The sequence below is a fragment of the Rhinolophus hipposideros genome (assembly GCF_964194185.1).
Source record: "Rhinolophus hipposideros genome assembly, chromosome: 7".
NCBI lineage: Eukaryota > Metazoa > Chordata > Mammalia > Chiroptera > Rhinolophidae > Rhinolophus > Rhinolophus hipposideros.
The window spans coordinates 21,425,786-21,448,730 of record NC_138053.1 but is presented as its reverse complement, the minus strand read 5'-3'; the positions used below and the strand labels follow the sequence as shown (position 1 = coordinate 21,448,730).

Here is a 22,945-nt window from a genome sequence, read left to right as displayed (position 1 = left end):
TGAATGGGTGTTTTCTGCTACTTTATCTTCTAAATCGCTCATTCGATCTTTTACTTCATCTAATCTAGTACTGATTCCCTCTAATGTATTTTTCATTTCAGTTATTGTATTCTTTATTTAAGACTGGGTTTTTAAAATGTTTTCTATTTTCATTTTAATGTTTTCTCTTTGTTGAAGTTCTCCCTGAGATCATTGAGCATCCCTATAACCAGTTTTTTGAACTCTGCATCTAGTAGATTGCTGTCTCCATTTTGTTTAGTTCTTTTTCTGGAGCTTTGTCATGTTCTTTCCTTTGGGACATGTTTCTTTGTCTCCCCATTCTGGCTGCCTCCCTGTGTTTGCTTCTATGTATTAGGGAAGGTTGCTATGTCTCCTGGTTTCAGTAGAGTGGCCTTATGTAGTAAGGGTACTGTGAAGCCTAGTGACACAGTCTCCCTGGTCACCAGAGCCAGGTGCTCCAGGTGTGTCTCTTGTGTAGGTTGTGTGTGCCCTCCTGTTGTAGTTGAGCCTTAGTTGCTGTTTGCACATCAGTGGGAGGGATTGACCCTCAGGCTGACTGGTTGTGAGGATTGGCCATAAATACAGTGGAGAAGCCGTTGTGCAGGGGCTGACCCAATGGAGCAGGATTCATTTTAGCAGGGCTCTGGTGCCTGCCCAGTCTGCCCTTTGGGTGTTTTGTCCTCGGAGGAGGCCAGGTCATGCTTCTGCTCGGTCCAAACCTGGCCACCAGGTGTACTGGCTCTGGGGCCTCCTGGGAGGGGCCTCGCCTCAGGCCAAGTTTAACCACAGCCTGTCCCATGCCCCAAGCCGCCTGGAGTGAGCCACCAAGCAATCTGCAGATCGCCACCACTTGCACTCAGCGTGGAGGTGTCTCAAAAGGCCAAGACACAAACCAAGGCCAACTGTCACTAGTGCTGCACTTAGAGCTGCTCAGCCAGAGGTATGGGATACACTGAAGCCAGATGTTGCTTATTTGGGGTTTTTTGAACCTTTGAGAAATTTTAGGAAAGTCTGCAGCATGAGTCAAGACAGGCCATTTGTATGGAGGAATCACCATGGTTGGGCAAAGTAGCGCTGTTGGCTAGATTAGTGGAGACTCAGATATGGTGGCTCTCTGTGTCATCACGCTGAGTGGGGAGGGCTCAACAAACAAATATAATGGATTCTGCCAGCAATTCTATCTGGGAGAAAACTGTCCCTCCAGCCCTCACTGTGAAACCAGACAATTCAGTTCCTCCCCATAGGTCCGTGGTTCCTTTCGAGCTGCTGCCCCAGCACTGGTGCTCAGAGTGAGTGAGTCTGTCAGCTAGTCAATCCATGTATAATCCCTTCAAGTGGAGCACCTGGGACTCCAGCAGCCCTCCATCTCAGTCACAGTCTCTGCTGGTTTTCACAGCCAGAAGTTGTGGGAACTTGTCTTCCTGGCACTGGAACTAAGGGTTGGGGAGCCTGGTGTGGGGTTGGGACCCCTTGCTCCTCCAAGGGGACCTTCACAACTGAGATATCCCTCACAGTTTTTAACTGCCACACACAGCTGTGGGACCACCCTGTTCCATGTCTCCATCCCTCTTACCAGTCTGGAGGTGGCTTTTTCTGTATGTCCTTAGTTGTAGGATTTATGTTCAACTAGACTTCGAGTGATTTTCAATGATAGTTGTTCTGTAGTTTAGGTGTAATTTTGATGTGGTCATGAGAAGAGGTGAGCACAGTACTTACGTACTCTGCCATCTTGACCGGAAATCTTCAACCAACATTAATTGTTAGTGTCTGACTTTTATCTTCACTTATCAACATAAATTGTTCTTGTTTAAGATTTACCAGCAGACTCAGTGCTCCTGTTCTGTGTCTTTTAGATCTCTTATCAACCCCTGCTATGACATTCAGCCATTCTTAGTGTTTAGGCTTCAGAAATATTATTTTTACCTCAGTTTTTTAATAATATGAGCTAATATTTATTGAGCACTTACTTTGTGTCATTCACTATTCTAAGCACTTTACATGTCATATAATTTCCACTACAATCCTGAGATAAGTTACCATTATTATTGCCACTCACAGATAAGGAAAATGAGGACAGAAAGATTAATTACTTTGTGTGAGGCCACACAACTAGGAAGTGGTGGAACCAGGATTCAAAGACAGGCAATGTGACTCAAGAGTTTGTAACCTCTATATGCTACACTTCTTTTTTAATCAGTGTTTCTTCTCATCTTTTTCTGTTTGAGTCTAATTTTTGTATTTTCATTTGGACCTCACTTGCCTATTATGTTAAAAATTTCTATATCCCTCAAAACTGTCCAAGTGTGAGTTAATGTAATTTTCAATAGAGTGAGGGTTTAGTACATGTTATGGACAAATATCTTTTTGTTGGCCTTTAAAATTAAATTTAAGGAGAACAATCAGTATAAGGTTCAAAGTTAGACCTAAGAGGATTTAGAGGTGACATATGTATTTTTACTTTACCCATAATTCTTCAGTTTCTTAGTTGCCAGTACTGTACCAAGATATTATAATGCCTGGATTTCATCATTAGCAATTAAGGTATGATTTTCTTAAGAGTAGAAGACTGAATTTAGGGTCAGTTTTTTCAATGTTAATTATTTTAAAATGTATAAATCTACTCATTATAGAATGGATTATTGTCTAAGTATTAGCTGTCAAGCCATAGTCTAAGCATTTTCACGTCTTTTACTCTGAGGTGAGCTAAGGATTAAATGCCTATGCATGTTGTTCTTTACAGTTTGCACCAAGAAAATGAAACTTTTTTTTATAACTTTGATACTCATTTCTAAAATAATCTGAGGTAAAGTCAGGCCTATTTGTACAATATTTGGCAATATTTCTATGTCAGTAAAATCTTCCACTTAAAATGGTCAGTGTGTGATCAGATACCATTGTTTCCTTTTTAAACGTGAGTATAAAATTTGAAAACAGTCCTTTAGAAATTGTGTCTTTAGTCTCTCTAATAGGAATAGTTAATCTAGCAAAGAAAAAGAAAACTTCAAATGAAGTTTGTTATTTGGTTTTTATAACTAAAAATTTCAATGCGTTTATAGAAGTTCTTCACTAATATGTAAGCCAGTTTTCATTTATACATACACATATATTTTAGAAAATAATTCGTTTATAGTTTGTTCTTTGAAGACTTTTTTTAAAAAAACACGTGTTAAACACTAAGACTTATTTAAATTGCAGCAGACCATACTTCCTGGGAATGTTAAGAGTTAGAGAAAGCTGGACTTTATCCAGAATGTGTACCCTGGTGTTTAAAATGCCAGAACTTTAGAGCCTTTAACTACCAGTGTGGCCCCTAAATCAATTCAAACTGTTCCGGGTCCCAACTACACCTTGCCAACTAGGGTCCATCTGTCTGCTTTCTGAGAGAGGTGTGCATTTTCCTTCAATGAATCCTAGTAATTGAAGTGCAGAACATGGTGCTGGTGGTGGGGAGAAAGGGTTTTATTTTGCAGGTTTGTTCAACTGTAATTCAGGTGAAATTTTGAATGTGTGTATGAAGCCATAATAATGTTTATTATTCTAGTTTATTCCCTTCAGTAGTTACAGAATGTACTGCTTAGTGAAAGTTCAGCTAGTCATCCCTTCCCTAGAATCTAGCTCTGTCATTTTACAATTCATGTCAGAGCACCTAACGTACTGTTACCTCCACCATAGCACTTAGCATGCAAAGATTTGATTGTCTATCAACTCTCTGTCTCCTCCCTTTATCAGAAGATGAGGGTATTGTCTTTTACAGTGCCATGTAAAAGACAAATTAAGGCTTAATTTGAACCTAGAAGCCTGCAGTTTTGTGGCTCACCTGTTGCCATAACAGACACCGCACTATGATCTCCTTTATGACTGTTGGGCGTGAGTCCCACATCATATGACTAATTACTCACTTGTCTTTCTTAGCATGTATTTTTCCTAGTTAGGAGCTTGATGGAGAGAGGTACTGTTTCAGGTTTTGCAAAATGTCTTGAGCTCATTGAGAGACAGGTGTCATCTAAATTCAAAATATGGTCGGTTCTTTTAGTCTAAGACATCCTTTGGTGTATTGGCTTTGCCATTAAGAATAATATTTAGTTCTTTAAAGCAAGTCTGTATTATGTAAATGACGTATGCTTACCATGAATAAGTTCATGTCCTGAAAATCTAAGATATTGACTACTACTAGTGTATAGAGTAGTTGGCATTTTATTTTCATGTGTTCATGAAAAGTGTTGAAAATATTTCTGATATTAATATTATGACTTCGTCTATAGATTAGGTCACCAGTGAAAATGAGTTGCATAGACTCATTCTATTAAATACATTTCATCTACTTCACAGTAACAGTTTTGTATTATTTGATGATCTGGGTTTACAAGACATGATACCTAAAAATAGTTGGAAGTTGCTATTTTAGTAAGCAGCAGCTCATGTGGGGAAGGAACCCAACCCGCTGCAAGCTGTCTGCCTAGAACATAATATTCTGCATACTAGATATTTTCACTCTCCCTGAAGTCAGGATTTTTCACGCAGTTCTGATGATACTATTGATATCGACCTTCATTATATATGTAAAGGGCCTCTCAGACAATCCGTAGGTATGAAAATAGCTTTCAGATAGCCTTATGTAGGTTCTATCCAAGCGGTGATGATATACCCTTTCTAAAAAGTAATTTATTTGACAACATATGCATAACTCTATACCTATATGTACTTATTTATCTACTTATTGCATATTTCAAAAATAACATTTGAGAGAGTTGTTGTTTTTCCTCTCAGCATTTTACCTGTGGCTTTATTTTCCATTCAATTTAAAAAGCCAAAAAAAATTCTATTTGACTTCACAAGCATTTATTAAACATTTGTTCTATTCAAGGCCCTGGGCTAAGTACACGTGGAGCATTAAAAACGATGATGAGGAGGAGGACAGTGATTGCTAACACTACTAGGCCACCAGCCTAAGTGCTTCTACACGTAGTGCTTATTCCTCATACCCCCGTCTGGTAGGTGCTATTATTATCCTCATGTTACCAGTGAAACTGAGGCACAGCAAATTTCAGTTTGTTCAAGACAGTGACTTGCGAAGAGTGGTTTAAAACACAAGCTGTTTGACACCCGAAGTCTGACTCTTATAACCGTAGAGCTCCAGTAAAATGAAGACAAAAATTTACCCTAAAGAAGCTTTCATCCTACTAGGAAAGTGATGGTATATGTATTGAGGTCATTCTGTAGACTGATTTCTCCTTCTGACTTTCACATTTTACTTCATAGTTTATGTTGAACTTTGGATTTCAGATAGAAAATAAAATAAAAAGTCTTACTCAGTTTAAGTTAGAAAAAATTAGATGAGTCTGAGCCATGTTTTTGCCTGGTATCTTCTTTCAGGCATTTTCATGTTACTTTTTATATACTAAAAACCATTTTTAATTTTTAATTTTAGGATTATCCTTTATCTTTTACTAAAAACACTATTTAAGAACCATACTGATTCCTTAGATTGTAAGACATCTCAGTTTACATACATATAGGTTATTAAAGAAGATAATTGGCTTATATCCCTTCTCATCTATGCCTTGCCAGTGTTAACTTCTCTACCTTTTGTTAAGAAGAAAAAGGGATGGAGGTGGGAAAATTAGTAAACACTCTTTAACCCATTTCTGCATATTCAAATCCCATCTCAAAAGACTAGGTCTAATTTCACCTCTACTACAAATCTGAAGTGAAGGTAAAGAGGTGTTTATTGCCATTTTATTGTTATTTTCTTATTTTCAACTTTCCAGTATAATGTTAATAAATGGGTGGCAATTTAAAAAAAAATTCTTCTAATCTTGGCGTAGTTAAGAATGATATTTTTACATTTTTAAGTCTTTTGTTCCTTGTCTCTGATTTCCTACTTCATATTTTTACTTTTAGCAAGTCGATCCTTCTACCAAAGGGAAGGAGATGGGATGAGTGATGGCAGATTGTTTTGTTTATTTACCCTTTTAAAGGCTAAATGTTAATATGAATTATATCTGGGTGTTGGGTTACATGAATATCTGTTATATTAGTACTCGTAATTTTAATAGTTTAAATATTTCATAATTAAAAAGTGAAAGGTAGACTGGGACCGGTTTTGGAAAGCTTTGACTTCTAGACAAAAGAGATAGAACTTTAACTGTTGGTAAAGGGGGAGAAAGTATTGACTATTTCTAGTAGAAGGGCAACCTAATGAAAGTGGCACTTTAAAAACTGAATTGGGCATCTGTATTTAGAATGGCCTAGAGAATGGTGAGACTGAAGAAAAGGAATCGAATCAAATTAGCATTCCGATTTTTGAGAAGTAAATCCTAGACCAGGTGTTGACATGGGGAATAGGAAGGAAAGGGGAAGGGATGCTGCTTCTTTATATGATCATTTTGGTAAGCATTCCCAAATGAATGTTAGGGCATGTTGCCGATCTTGTTTCATGCATTTTGTATACTTGACAACCTATCTCAGATGTAGTTCTTACCGCATAAATATAAACACTCTCCCTGAACTGGGTTAACATTCCAAACCAAGACCAAACTGAGATCATGACCAGTAATAAGGTCGTTACGCCCAAACCACCATGTGGAAGCTCATCTGCTAAGAAGGGGATCAGTTAGCTCTGTTACCAATAGTTCTGATTTCTAATTAGTCTGGCGCATCTACAAGGAGCCTGTGTCTATCTGGAACAGTTCTGATTTGCAGCATGGTCCTTGGCTGTATGCAAGTTTCTGCAAACTTTTATTTAAGCCAGTCTCTTTATACGCGTCTAAGATTCAGCCATTATACGCGTCTATATAATTCAGCCATTATATAACCCCACCTTAAATAACTTTGCTCCACAGAAACAATCTCTATTTTTAAAATAGCATTGACTTTTTCCAAATTCGTGATACAAATGAGTAATTTTTTCACAATTATGTGGGTAAATTGCACCAACCAAATCAATTTTGTATTTGTGAACTCAAATTTGACTTAAAAGTAAAAATGACTTGTAATCACCTTGGGGTTAAAAAGATTTAACCGATTCTCATATATATTCCATTCATCTATGGAGTAATCTATGTCTTAATTCCCTAATCTATGAATCTGTGGTTTTGAAGCCCTATGTGACCTGTAATCAAAAAGTGATATTTGATAGGTGCTCTCACCATTCTGTAATTTTTTTTTCTTATCCATAATAGGAAATGCTTTTGAAACCCTTATTTTTCAGCACTATAAAAGAATTTTATAAAGTAATTTCAAGTTCAAAATTATTATTGAGAACTTCTTAATAGGATATTTAAAGGTTTGTTTTATTAACTTGGCCTAGGTCACAAAACTCATTAATATTAATGACTAGACTTAGAGAGAGGCATTGGCCTCTCTAATTATCAACAGATACAAAATGTTAAACCAAATTGTATAGCTTTATTATGTTATGAGTCATTCCAGGCAAAGACCACATATAACAAGCAAAAGCTGAACAGTCCAATTTTAATGTTTCTGATTCAAACCTTTGGCTTCTTACTTCTTAAGTAGATAAATTGGAATTTTAAAACTGACACTGAAACAACATTTTTATGGACTTTAGATGAATATATGGCTAATTAAAATATTTGGAACTAATCATTCCAAAAAGCATTTATTATTAATAAACTTTAGAAAAGAGATAAACCTTGAGGCAAACTTTTATTTTTTAATTATCGACTTTTAAATCACATTTGTGTTTACTTAAAGAAGCTTGCATGATGTAAGACCGTATTGTTTGAAAATTTATATAAATATGAGCTACTAAGTGATGTATTGTTTTTATTCCAACGATATGATCTAACAGCCTCTGCAGCTGTCACCAGCCTTTCCTATAAAATAACCGTTCATCAGATGGTAGTGAAGAGGGCCTGAAATTTCCACCTTGAGATGAGTAATTACACTGTATTCAGTACAGCTGATTTTACTCATTTTCACTTACATGTAAACAAGAGGTCCATTTTAGCTGTCAGTAGTGAACAAAATGTGGAATATGGATGCTTATTAGGTCACTTTTGGTAAATAGAACTAATAATTTGAGACATTTGTCTACAATAGGGGATGGCAAACTTTTTTCTGCAAAGGACCAAATAGTAACTATTTTAAGCTTGCAGGCTACACAATGCTGCTGCCATAACGTAAAAGCAGCCATAGACAATACATAAACAAACGAGTGTGGCTATGTTCCAATAAACCTTTATTTACAAAAACAGACAGTAAGCCTATGGACTATAGTAGTTTACCAACCCCTGGTCTACATTCATTTGACTTCCCCACTTTATTTATCCCTCTAATCAACTGGGGTTGACCTCTCCCTGTCAATCCATCAAAAATACTTCTGCCAATGTCAGTAACATTCTCCTTGTCATTGAATCTAAAATTAAAATGTATTAGTCCTTGATCAGTTGGTTCTTGTGAGCCTTTGACACTTGAATCATTCTTTCCTATTTAAAACTCTATCTTTCCTTAGGGTCCATGATAGCACTTTTCTAGTGTTTAATCCTACGCTTTAAGGCATTCTTCAGCTTTTGTGTTTGCAAGGCTTTTTTTATAGCTCATTCCTTAAATATGGGTGTGCATTTGGGATCTGTTTAAAATTTACATTTTTCCGGAATAGGCAAATTTATAGGCACAGAAAGTGTATTGCTGGTTGCCTAGGATGACTGGGGGTCAGGATCAGAGGAGGTTAGGATGGTTGGTGGATGATAGCTAAAGGGTATGGGGTTTCTTTTGGGGGGTAATGAAAATGCTCTAAAATTAATTGTAGTGGTAGTTAACAACTCTGTGCATATACTAAAAACTATTGAATTATACACTAACTGGTGTACTAGTATTTCCATAAAGCTGTTAAAAAATTAGAAGTCAAATTCTCCAATGCTATTATTTGCTTAAATTAAAAATAAAACCCATGCTCCACCCTTTATTCAAGTACCATAGTCCAGACTAAACTATCTGCCAATGCTATCTGTGTTGAATTCATAGTAGCATACCTCAGACACTATATTTTAAGTGTAAAATAAAAACCTTATTTATGAGCTCCTGATATATTCAAGATTAGAGAAAAATATCAACTCATTAGAACCGTTTCATTTTTAGAATATGCATTATTAGTTCATTTGATGATTCCAAGAGGATTTTGCAAATCGTATTCTGGTAATTAGGTTAGCAGGGAACTAATATGGATGGAAAAATGAGCTCAGTCTTCATCTGTCACGATTACAGGTTAACAATTTCTTCTGGATAGTCACTGCCTTCAATTAACCCCATAGTCAAATTAGTTATTGTACCTGCCTGTCTTTAGGACTTTGGGTCCACATGTGTTGAAGGTAATATAAGGGGGGGGTGCCCTGTTATTATGCTGCAGGTCAACAATGGATTTTCAGGTGCCCCTTACATGATAAATTCAGTACCCTTCCTAACGTGAAGCAAATGCTAAACTTACCCTTTTTATTCTGCAGAGACGGAGCTTCTAATGAGCTTATAAGAAATGTAAATTGTAACTAAATTGAGAAATTAATACTCATTTAAATTAAACCAACATATGCTTTTTAATTACCTTTTTCTTAACACTGTGAATTGTATTAGGTTATTGAATTTAGGATGGAAAATACATAGTAGCTCTTGAAGGTACACACACATTATCCAGGTTTCTGTGTATGAATATAATGAAGTAACTTTATGAACAAAGGAGAAACCAAAATTTGGGCATTGAGATCATAGCCTTTAAAACTATTTAAAACTATACACTGGAAACATAATATGATTTCAATTTGGTATCTGTAGTTCGTTGGGTAGGAACTAACATATGTTTTGAAAAGTTACATAATGTAGCTATTCTAACTCTGTAATGATAATGCTTCAGTAATCAAATAAGTACTTATAATTAGAGTAAAGTATCATTTCCAGAAAAAGGTAACATCACCTATAATATTTATTACAGAAAAAAGCTCAAATTTTTACCTGTCAGTGCTCTGCTTAACATAATTTCTCGCTATATTTAAGGAGCTTCATGTAATCATATTCAAAACCTCTTATCTTGCTGATTATATTCAGCAACCATAGCTAAATATTTCAATACCAAAGCTGAAAATCATAATGACATATCAGCATACACATAATAAATTACCGTTAATGAATACTAGAGGAGGTGCATTTTGATTGGCTCCAAGTTTGCTATCTGCTCATGCGTAGCACATTGTAATTTTTAATAGGACAGAAAATATGGTGATGACATGACTGCCAAACATATTATATTATCTACATAAGAACAAAGTAATATTTTAGCCAGAATGAAAAGGGTATATACAGATACTGGGTGAAATGTCCTAACAGCTGAAGTAGATACTTTGATTACACATTTAGTGACAATACTTCATGTATCCTTCTACACAGTTTTTATATTGAATAAAGGTTTCTGGTCAAAAATAGTTTGTTGTTATGTTGACAGCGAAAATTATTGTCATTTTAGCTAAATATGTTCAGAACCTCAAATCTGCTTTTACCAGCTTGAGGCAGGGACCATCAGGTGTGAGAAGCCTTTTTTTCAAGCTAACTAGGGAATCAGTACTTTGAGTTTAATTACTGTGATATTTAGCCCACATACTTACTGAGTAATCAAGTGTTATAAGACCTACAAGATTGCTGTCATCATTGGGGCAAATACTGTAGTATAATTGGAAAATATTGTCATCATTTAGACAAAATCCATTTATTCTGATACTCTCCGTATATAGTCTTTTTCTCCTATAGTGGAAAAGCCGTGTTTAAATTTAGCAACCTCCTTTTCTTAAAATTAAGCTCAATGAACATACAAGTTATGAAGTACTATGATTAGGGACCATGCTAGGCTGTTGGGCTCCCATAACGAAAACAAAGCATACCTCTGCCCTTGAAGAGCCTACCACCTATGGTGCAAAGGTAGGGAATTCCATACAGTGTAGTGGGGAAAGCAAGGGTAGAGACATGCATCAGGTGCGATGATGTCAGCTAAAGTGAGTACATACTAGGATCTGGCCAAAGGAAGTAGCTGGTACAGGTACGCGAGTGTGCGCGCATGCGCTCTAAGAGCAGTTGGAGGCACTGTGGGAGAACACAGGACAGTGTGAACGGGGACCGCAGGGCAGTGTGCAGCGCATACCGGTTACTCTAGTGCGTACAGCGCATTAAGAGGATGCTGGAAAATGAGGCTGTTGGAAGGGTCACGGGCCCGGTTCTGGAAGTCTTGAATGCCGTGCTAATAAGTTTACAATTTGCTTTTGCTGTTTATATACTGACTGTATTCTTAAATAGATCAGCATTTTGTCAAACTGCTTATCAAAGATTGAGAAAAGAAAAGTTATCACTTGGTTGATTTAACCCTGGGCAAATAAATGCCTTTTGTGGCTTGTATTTCGTTTATTGGTGTCAGTTGTCCTTTTGTAACTTTTATCACACCTTGATATAAGCTCTAGGTTTTCAGTTTGCCCACTGCTTTCCTCATACAACAGGGCGGAGCATGCCTGTAAGGTTTTAGAGCCTGCTGGAATCACAGAGCTTGAGGGAGAAAGATAAATCAGCTCCATATTGGACAGTCTCTGTATGTAGTGTATTTATTGGCCTCACATATTTTTGTTTGTTTGTAAGTAGCATTTTAAACATGGCAGTGGTATTATGTTAACTTCTGTGAAATTTTCACAGTGGCTTTTTTTTTAAGTTAATGTAACCAAGACAAAGAGGTTTGCTTATATTTTTTTCTGAAAATTTTTGAGCAGTTGAAGACTAACCTCACATTATAGCTCTTTTACTTAAGACAGCATGGCAACTTATCAGCCGTATTTATCAAAATATTTACCCTCAGCATAGCTGTTATGTATTTCTGTGTAGAATGAGTTAGAGAAGGGAAGTAATTGTGCAAATTCATAGAAGATTTTTCTCCAAATTAGCTTGATATTCAATTGAAAGTGCTATTTTTGTCTTGGGTTACTATAATAATGAAGTGGAAAGAACAATGACTAGTCCAACTGCTCTATACTTTATGTAAGTCGGTTCATCTTTGTAGGACAGTTTCCTTATCTGAGGAATAAGAGGGCTGAACTACGTTACTGCCGAAGCTCTTTCTTACTGACATGTTGTCGTTCTCTAACCACTTCAGTTCACCAGTTACATTTGCTCATGTGGGTGTGCTTTTCAACATCCTCAAGTCCTAGAATTGAAAAGAACCTTGGGAAATCATGTAGTCTAGCTGCCTCACAGAAAAGTGGAAATTTGTTCTTTCCCTCTACCCAGAAGGCTTTTGCTTGCTCCTCTCAACCTGGCACCTTCTAAATCAGAGCTGATTGTGACGGCTGTTACCCCTTTGGCCGCCAGGATTGATTCCATTGATCTGGGAGATGAGCAGAGGATCCCTTGCTCCCTGTTGTCCCAAGTACATTCTTCCTGTAGTTGGGGGCTTAGCCATGAAGGGCAATCTGCCTACCTAGAGAAAGACCTTTCTTTGGTCAAGAGAATATTCCTTCCCATGGTGTATTCATGTAATTGGTATTCTTTAAATATTTATGAATGACTGAGTATTATGGGTGATAGAAATGGCTAATGCTTATGTGTATAAATAGAGTTTCATGATTTTTTCAGTGTATGAACTTTAATTAGATACCTAGTTTTTAAAACAATAATAGTAAAGATGGTCAACAAAAAATAGAGATACTGGAATATATTTACAATGATCTGTAACTGTATATGGTTACAGAGAATATAATCTATAGATGTATTTATTTCATAAATGGTACTTAATGAGTTTTGTTTTATAAATCCATTCAGTAGAACGTGAAATATTATTTAAATTTTACCTCTGCCCTTCATTTCTATAACTTAAAAGGAGAAAACTTCCTTTCTAAGTACCTAGTAAAGTATTTTTAGGTTCAATTAGGACAAGAGATGAGTGGTTTTTCTTTTGCTAGAATCCTCTACTCTGATTTCCTAGGTGAAAAGATAATTGTATCATTTCTAATTCTGATATCCAGCTTAAGTTTAAAAGCTAAGCAATATAAATTTGGTTTAATTCTTATCTGGTTTATATCTTTATTATTTAGAGGCTATTTCTGCTTGGATAATTTGTGAAGAGGCTAATACATTTCTCTCTTGGGCAATGTATATGTTTCCTAATTCCTAACTAATGGGCAAGCAAAGAGTATTTTTACTTTCAGCTTTCACCAAGTTAGACCTCTCTGAAGACCTTACTAAATTCTGTTTCCATAAGAATTTTCTAATGGGTATGTGAACATTATCCAGGTACTCTCAGACAGGATTACACATTAAAAATAAAAAGGAATAGGTGAACAAATACATCTTCTCTTTTAAGAAATTGGCAGAATGTTCATCTTTGCACTTTCATTTTCATTTTGCAGTGTTTTCAGAGAGGGTGCAGAAAGTTTAATTTTGGTATTAATGCATGAGACCCGCTTAGACAATATAAGTAATTAATTTCCTAGATGGGTTCATGGTTGTAATTTTACATGTATAAGGCAGAAGAGAGTAAATCTTCTAGTGTGTGTATGTTTAGTTGACAGTATTAGTGACTTTAATGGGTTTTTCCTGGAAAATAGAAGATTGAAGGCATATTTGAAAATAAGCCACCCAGTTTTATTGCCTGTATACTAACTTACTAAATTATTTTGATTCATGTAATAAATGCCTACCATACATTTCCACACAGAAAATATGTGTGAATCTAGTGCTACTCATCATTTATGGAACACCTACCTGCCCTAAATATTGGCACTCCATAGAGTTCAGCCCCAGGCTACCCTCTTTTCTTTCTCATACTGCATTCTTTTCCTGGGTAATTTCATCCACTCTTACAGTTTTAAATATCAATCTATCAGTAATTCCAAAATGTATATCTCGTACCTAAATCTCTTTCCTGGCTTTCCAGACTTGTTTCATATATTTTCAGAGAAATCTCACAGATATATCAAGCTAATTGTGTCTGAAACTGCACTTTGATTCTCCCCTTCTTTAAATCTTCTCTTCTAGAGTGTACTATCTCAGTTACATCCGTCCAGTTTCTCTTGCCAGATACCTGAGTCATTCTTGACTCCTTCTATTCCTTCTATTCCTTCACCTCCCCATCCCTCCCCAGCTCAAACCTGTCACTAAGTGCTATCTCTCTACCTCTAATAAAAGTTTTTTGCTTTTCTCTATCACTGTTGCTGTCACATTAGACCTTTTGCCTGGTCTAATACAGCAGCCTGCTAACTGGTTTCTTCATCTCCAGTTCAACCAATTCTGATCCATTTACAAATAAAAACCAAAGTGAGTTGTTAATATATAAATATATTTATATCATTTTTACACTTAAAACTCTCCAATGGCTTTCTACTGCTCTTAATGATCCTGTCTTCTGTCTGTCCCAGAAGAGGTAATGGGTTCCATGTTAGTTTGCTAGGTCTGCCCAGGCTGGGTTGCTTAAATAACAGAAATCTATTTCCTTGTGGTTCTGGAGGCTAGAAGTTTGAGATCAAGATATTGACTGTATTGATTTCTTCTAAGATCTATCGTCTTGGCTTGTAGACCTTCCTCCAGTGTCTTCATAGGATCTTTGCTCTGCTTATGTCTGCATCCTAATCTCCTCTTATAAGGACACCAGTCAGATTGGATCAGGGCCCACCCTCATGACTTCATTTTACCTTACTTACCTCTTTAAAGACCCTGTCTCCAAATACAGTTATATTCTGAGATTTGACGGGTAGGGTTTCAATGGATGAATTTTGGTGATACACAATTCATTCTATAACAGAACCTTAAGTGTTGGCTGATGGAAGAATAAGCATATACAAAATGCACTACCCTAAGTATTGTCATTATCTTCCTATGGTCTGGCTTCCTCTGCCATCTTTTCATCAAAATTTTTTCATCAAAATGTCAACATATTGCCTTAAATAGCTGTTGAAAAGGTGCTATAAACATTGGTGTACAAGTACCTGTTTGAGTCCATGTTTTCACTTTTTTGGGGTTATACTCAGATGGAATTACTGGGTCTTATCATAATTCTATGTTTAACTTTTTTGGAAACTGCAATGCTTTCCACAGCAGCTGAACCATTTTATATCCCCACTAGTAGTGTATTGAGGATTCCGATGGCTCTACATCCTCACCAACACTTGTTTTTCTCCATTTAAAAAAATTATACCCTTCCTGTTAGGTGTGAAGTGGTGTTGAGTATCTTTTCATGTGCTTACTTGCCATTTGAGTATCTTCTCCAGTCCTTTGCCTATTTTTAATTGGTTTAATTGGGTTTTTAATTGGGTTTGTCCTTTTTGTTGTTGAATTATAGGAGTTCTGTATAAATTCTGGGTATTTTACTCTGATTAGTTAATGATTTGCAAATATTTTCTCCCATTCTGTGGGTTATCTTTTTACTCCCTCACTTCTTTTAAATTTTAACTCAAATGTCACCATCTCAGTAAGACCGTTCCTGACCACCACCTGCTAATACAAATGCCCTATCCCTGCTTTATTGTTCTTGCTAGTACTTATCACTAACAAACATTTCTACATGCATGTATGTGATTTACTGTTACTATTATTGTTATTGTTACATCTTGTTCATTGTCTGTCTTCACCAACTAGAATGTGGGGGATTTCTGTCTCTGTTGCCCATTGCTGTATAGGTAGCACCTAGAACCGGCCTTGTAGGCACTTAGTAAATATTCATTGAATAAAAATGACTGACTGAATTTAACACATAACTATGGCATCCTTTTTTCGTCTTCTTCTTTATTGGGGAAATAGAACACACATACAGAAAAGGAGCACAGTGATTTATCATAAAAAATGCCCTTTACCCACCACCAAGATCAAGAAATAAATGACTGCTATTACCTCAGAAGCCCCTCTATGCCTCCTCCCAAGTCCTCTCTCCGGTCGCTATTCTAATACTTCTGGTAATGTCTTTGTTGCTTAGTTTATACTTTTACCACCTAACTATTTGTCTGTAAAACCTTTTTTTTGTTGTTATTTTTTTTAAACTTCATATAAATGAAATCAATCAGTATGTGTTCCCCTGTGCCTGTCTGACATTCAACATTGTGTTTGTGAGAGTCATGCATGATGTTGTATATAGCTGTAGTTTATTTTCATGTCTGTGTAGCATTTCATTGTGTTACTACTATACTACAATTTATTTACATAGTCTTCTGCTAAAAGAAATATTAGTTCCTTTTTATGGTTCTTTTGAATACTGGTACTATCAATATATAATACCTGCACCGATCTCAAAGTGTCCAAATGTATACATTTCTTATGTGCAAGGGTATGTATAACAATAGCTTGGCCTAGTTAGCGCTCATTAGATTACTTCTTTTTGTACTAAATCAAGTAAATGTTTCCCATGATTTGTCCTAGATAGTACTCCTGTTAAACAAGCAACAAAACACCCTCCCAGAAATAATTTGTATTAATTATCTAGTCATTATATTCCTTTGAAATACAATATAAACTCTGTTAGAATGATCAATTTCTTTAAAATGTGTTAGCTTAAAATACAGTTTCCTTTTATGAAAATATCCTTTGTACCTGATTACTGAAAGAATATAGATGTTCTTGTAAACTTTTTTTCCTAAACATTTGACTATATAAAAAGTGAAGTACCATACTATCTAAAGATGTGTGTGTGTGTGTGTGTGTGTACACATATATATTAGAAATATGTACTTACTTGGTTTCACCAAGTGATTAGTTATGTAGTTCAAGTTTAAAATAGTTTTGGGATATGAGTGACAAAATAACAATACATTTGATAACTTGTTATACATTTGATAACTACAGTTGTAGTTTTATGACGCTAAGATAGTTCTCTTCTTATTTAGTATGATATAATAGGCTACATTTTATTATCCAGACTATTTTCCTGACTCTTTTGGGGGGAAAAAATAGGACCAAATAGTCAAGTCTTATTATCTATTGACAGTGATAGACAGGAAGCACATGAATAATTAAATCCATTGTCAAATTTAGCCTATAAAACTACTTTAGTCAGGACTTTCTACATCGTCCTCCAGAAAGCCTGTTGTTAGAGTTGCTGTTGGTAGCTGAGATACAGAGGGTTTGGGTTTCAATTTATTCACTCCTCCTGTTCCCTTAACAAAGAAGCTAGTGAATCATGAATTGGGTCAAAGGCCAGGAGTTTACAAATTATAGGAAGATGTATGTAGAGCTAGACAATCCAGAGAGAAGCACTCCTGAAATACTAGTAATGGAATTCTCATTAAACATCAATGCTTTCCTTGCATTCTTGTTGGGTCTGAACTGCCACTGATTTGTGTCCAGACATTAAACTGAAGAGAAGGTGTTTGAAAACATGCTTCCTTAATGGACAGACCCTTCCATACATTTTCAGAAGAGCAAACAATAAAGTTATGGAGTTGATTCTGGTTTGATAAGCAAATGTGTGACTTTTTAGTGATATTCTCAAGGAAAACTAAGAGTTTGTTTTCCTCCTAAAAAATATCATGGCCCCAGGAAAGATTTTGATCAGGTTTATTCCTCATACTTGCAGGCCTGAAACGAGTAAAAATGGAGGCCATAGACTGTATGTCTAAATTTAAAGTCATAATTAAAGCCAACAAACTGTTAAATAATTGTGATCTATACTCCTTTCTGGATAAAGTAGCTTCATAATGTCCTAGAAGGCCATATTTGAATTAAAAATCCTTGGACTCTGTAGGGTGCCATGTCAGAACGTGACATGTGGGAGTTGGTCCCTGGCCAGCTCTGCTGCCCTTTTTATCTTACACATCTGAGCTCCATTCTAACCTTCCTAAAAAACAAATGCCCTTGGCTACTGTGTGGATCAACATAGATTCTCAAATTCTAGTCTCTTTCCACATAGACATGAAACACTTAAAATCACTTCTATATTCTCCCTTATTCTTATTGTCTTTTCTAAGTCATTTTGGGTTGAATGGGAAATGATAATGATAACTAGCTCTCACTGATTATGCCAGATATAGGTATAAATTCTTTGCATGTTTTCTTCTTAATGCTAAGTATTTCAGTAAAACAAGGCACTAAATTTATACATACACTCTCATGTACACACACACACACACACACACACACACACAAATTGAGCTATTGTTATTTTAAGTAGTAAATTTTCAAAGTTACCTTTCTTCCTTTACCTCATTATAACACTATGGGAAACACTGCCTTGAAACAAAGCAAAGTGAAATTCAGGAAATAAGAACCTAGCTTGGCAGTTAACCTCCAGGGGTACAGCAAGTCAGTTGTTTACATACCTATTCAGCCTTCAGTCCCTCCTGAATTTTGACTCTGAATGGGATGGGGGCTATAGAGGTGGGGTAGTGATGAACTTGTCTTGCTTTTCCCTGGGGTAAACCTAGGCCTGTCATCTCCCTTTAACTTCTGGGAGGAAATATAGTACTGCTAGATAATGCTGATTCAACGTTTGGAGCTTTAATGATATGTGCCAACTAGCCGACTAATTTTTCTAACACAATTAGAAAATTTCATAGTATTAAATCATTCCTAAAGACAGGCTTTTTCGTTCATTTTAAAGCTTAAATACTTAGGTGGGTGTTTAAGAGAAAATCAAGTGTACAATTTGATCCTATGTGCTTAGGCTTCGTGAAGGTGCCATAGCTCTATTGACTCTCCTGGAGTTAGCTGGAGATAACTTGTGTTGAAAATGTTGGCTTTGTAAATAGAAATGGAAATCATTAAAACAGATAAACCAAAGAAAGAAAGTCAACATAGAAAAAGAACTAGAATTAATAGAATGTTGGAAATGACCACAAGCAATCGAGTACATGAACCAAGGTCTGCTTGCAACCGTTTTCCACTTCTTTAGTTCATGGTGCTAATTTTATGTTATGTGAATGTGATAGTGCGGTCAGAACAGGTAGCAAGCACATTCTTGGCATTCTCTTATTAACTTTTAATTCCCACGTAAAATAGACATGTTAGAACAAACCCAGAAACTAGTTGCATTGTTTCCTCAGTTTACAAAATCAACCCAAAGCAGGTTGGAGTGGAATGGGTTAATGTTTCACTTTCCTACACCATCATACACAATATTACTTAGCATCTGTAATATCTGTAAAGGTTTCCCTATCACATGAGGTAAAAGGAAGGAGCGTGTTTAAGTCCCAGCTTTGAAGCTGTTGTGTTAATTGTTAACTTTTGCTGAGTCTGTACATTAAAAAAGGTAGCAATCTCAGCATGTTAAGATCATAACTGTTAGATGCTTGGAGGCAGCAGCTGTGCTGATGTGAGCCGTTAATGGCTGGATAGATTCAATCAGATATGCCGCCTCCAGTGTCTTTATGTAATGGTATTTACTAGATTTCACACGGACTGCTGAGAAAGATGAAATATAATCTCATGGATTATCTCTGTCTTGAAAAAAATAGGTAATGAAATTGTTCTCTTGCCGGTATATATTTTATTAACCTCTTTGGAGTCAACTTAAAGAGCAGATGTCCCCATAGAGTTGAAATCTTTTGCTCAAGTGGAATACTAATAAGTGCATTTGTGAGTTCTAGAAACAATGGGGTTGAGTAAAGTAGGTACGTATTTTTTTACAACCACTCAGAGAATAATATGGCATATTTTGGGGCTAGCTGGAGAGAAAAAAATGCAATGTAAATTGTATACAAATAAATTCCTTTTTCTTTCTTTTTTCCTACAGAGTCTGGAGAAAGTTCTTGTGGAATTCAGTCACAAGGAGTTGTTTGATTTCTATAACAAGGTCTATATTTTTAAAATAATTTCTGATAAGTGGGTTTTTTTCCATAATGTTTCCTTCACTTTATGTTGTTGTTTTTTTTAATGCCCTATTTTGAAGCTAAGTTCTTTAAACTTCACTTGTAAACACCTTATGTTTCACAGTAGGAAGCATTGCCGAGATGAAGAGAATCTGACAAACTAAATCAGGAAGAAAATGGAAATGGTTTTAATTAAAGCAATAGGATTGTAATGAAGTATGTGGTACCCAACCACACTGGCATTTTAGATATAAGAAATGTTAAATATTTTAATTTCTGGGCACAAGGGAAAAGGAATATGCCAGTCTTTTAAAGATTTATCTTTGAGCATATTTCATGATGCTTTCCAAATACCGATTTTGTAATTCAGGAAACCACCATCCCCCTTTAAAAATCTTATATAGTGATCATTTAAAATGAAACAACTTGGTGTATTTAAAACAGTAGTATTTAGAAATCCTCTTTTACAAATTTGGAAAACTTAGCAAACATGAATTCTAATATTTTTACATAAAAAGAAAAACACTTTAAGTTGTATTATATATTTATTGCTATATGAATGGATTTAGTATACATAGTTGCCATTGACAGTCTTTCCCTTCTATTTGTATGTTTCTAAACACTTCATATGAATTTCTCTCCCCTCACCAGCTTTCTCTCTCTCTCTTTTTTTGTCTTTGTAAATAGCTGGAGACCATACAAGCACAGCTGGATTCCCTTACATGATGTTCTTGAAGACTGGTTTCTCCATCACATTCCTGCCACCTCATTATTTTGCTTTGAAGATAGACTGCCAGGTTGTGTTTTCTGAAGGATTCAGTAGTTTTCTTCTTGTAAATTATATGGTTTATCACTTCTTAGACAAATAACAGCCAAGGGAGATCATTGTTCTGAGGACTGAGGTTCTAATGTACATTCTCTCATTCTGTGAGCCAACAGCAAGCAATTGCTAAGAACACTTTTGCTTTAAAGGAAACAAAAGTGAATACCATATTGTTTTTACTGTCCTATTTTTGTTTTATTGCCTAACCAGTTTATTTTTTTACATATTTGATGATTCCCATATGTATCAAGGAGGGTCCATAGATATAGGGTATAATGCGTACCTTAGCATACAGAACTTCAGTAATTATATTAGTAACAGTAAGAAAGCAGCCACATGCAATCAAATAAATATAATACAGTAGTTTTCCTTGAACATAATGAGTATATTTTGCTTTGGAAATAATATACGAAAGAAATTTAAAATAGAGCTAGTAGTAGCAGCATATCAGGTAATTCCAGTGTGATCTTCTCTGTGCACTTTTATTTTTTCTCTGTGTTTAATGATTTAATAACAGTCCAGGTTTTGTATGCTTTTCTTTGTACTGCAAATTAATAATGATTCACTTCATAGTGTGGGAGACAGATTCAGATCATGAATAAAAGAAATTGTAATGAGTGCTAAATGGGTCCTCATAAAATTTCAAAAACATACCTTTTACATTCTCTTTCTGTAACTATGTTAGTTAATTTCAGTCAATAAAATTCTTGTCTTAGAATTAGTTGAACTGAAGTGCACAGCATTTCATGCTATACATATACATGCTATATGTATATATATGTGTGTATATATCATTGCCTATAATTGAATTTTTTTATAAATGAAGTATCTGTCCTATATTGTTTCCAGAAAGACAGGAAGAGAAGGAGAAAGGAGGGAACGAGGAGGGGAGGGGGGGAAAGAGAGACAGAAAGAGATTCAAACATGACTTTCTTCACATGAAGGAATTTGATTTCAGAAATGTCACATAGTTAAACAAACAAAGCCATTGATATTAAGTCACATTCTTTATATGAGTTATCCAAGTGTTAAATGTCTCCCAAATAAATGTTCAATATATATAGAATTTATGTCTTTATTTATATGTGTACTGCTATGTTGTTGCTTAGAAGGATTGGAAGTTTGGATTATTTCAGAAAGTAAATATTATAGTTGCTGTCCATAGTTGATCAATTTAAAAAGTTTTTAAACTCAAACTTTCATTGGTAGGATATCTGGGAGACATGTTTATAATATAATGGGATTTGTTTCCATATGTCTTTTGGGATTGGTCTTATTTTTTTGTGTGTGCTTTGTTCTGCCAGTCCCCAAAGGGAAGTACCTGATTACTATAAACATTTTGGTAAATATTCTTTCAGATTTCTTATGTAAAAATGAATAGTATATATCATCCCAATTTGCATTTGTTAGGCCTTCCTGATAATGACCATATAAAAAGGAGTTTTCTTTGACTTAATAGTCAACATAACTCCCAATGTAGGTAGCTAAATTAAATGTGACAATTCAAACTGAAATTTTCTATTAGTATCTAATTTTATGCCCCCTAAAAGAGCTGGTTTTATATTCTTTAAGAGTGTATCTAAACTTATACAAAAATGTAGTCAATAATTTTCTCTCCATTAGTCTAATTCAAGGAAGTCTGACCGAAGGCATTGGACAAAGGACAAGTGGAAGGTCTAATCCAACTAAGAACATAATTTTCCTGAAATGTATTTAATGGCAGGTGATTTTATACCTTAAGGCACCACTGTTGTTATAATACACAAGTCAAAGAAAATACCATTCCCCAAAAGTATTAAATGCATGTTACTTTTTTATAGACATAAAATGGGTGGATGGGTAAGTGGGGACTGGAGCCTACTATCTTAGCAAATAAATATGTCTTGTGTGAGTGCTTGACATGAGGATTGAGTAAAACTAGAATTACTTGTTAGAAAGGAACCAATGTACTCTTTTTATATCTACTACAAATAACACCTGTAATTCTTCAGTTACAAAAATATCATTTTTAATTAAGAAATACCAAAAATCATATGTAACCTAAAATTACAGAATCTCATCACCCAGAAATGCCCATTAATGACTTCCTGGTATATTATATTGAATTTTTTTTCTATCCATATATCTTTCTCTTTTTTCTTCCTTTCCCAACAAATTGAAATAATGCCATAAATACAGTTTCATACTTTGCTTTGCTTATAGAGCATTATAACAAGCACTTTTCATGTCCTCATTGTCTAAAACAATTTTAATGTGTATTAAATAGTCCATCATTTGAATGAGCTACACTTTATTTAGTTATCCAATCTATTGTTGGACATTTAGGTTATTTTCAATTTTTAGCTTACTAAAG

General features: G+C 35.3%; 1 protein-coding gene across 1 annotated transcript in view; it reads left to right on the top strand.

The window, feature by feature from the left end:
• The window catches only part of COMMD10 (COMM domain containing 10), a 151,475-nt gene extending 129,628 nt beyond the window's left edge, over positions 1 to 21,847 (top strand). Inside the window, exons 6-7 of the mRNA XM_081054351.1 lie at positions 19,694 to 19,753; positions 20,457 to 21,847. Coding sequence (XP_080910477.1) covers positions 19,694 to 19,753; positions 20,457 to 20,495 — 99 coding nt within the window. The 3' untranslated portion in view covers positions 20,496 to 21,847. The remainder of the gene's footprint in view (positions 1 to 19,693; positions 19,754 to 20,456) is intronic.
• The last annotated feature ends 1,098 nt before the right edge of the window (positions 21,848 to 22,945 follow it).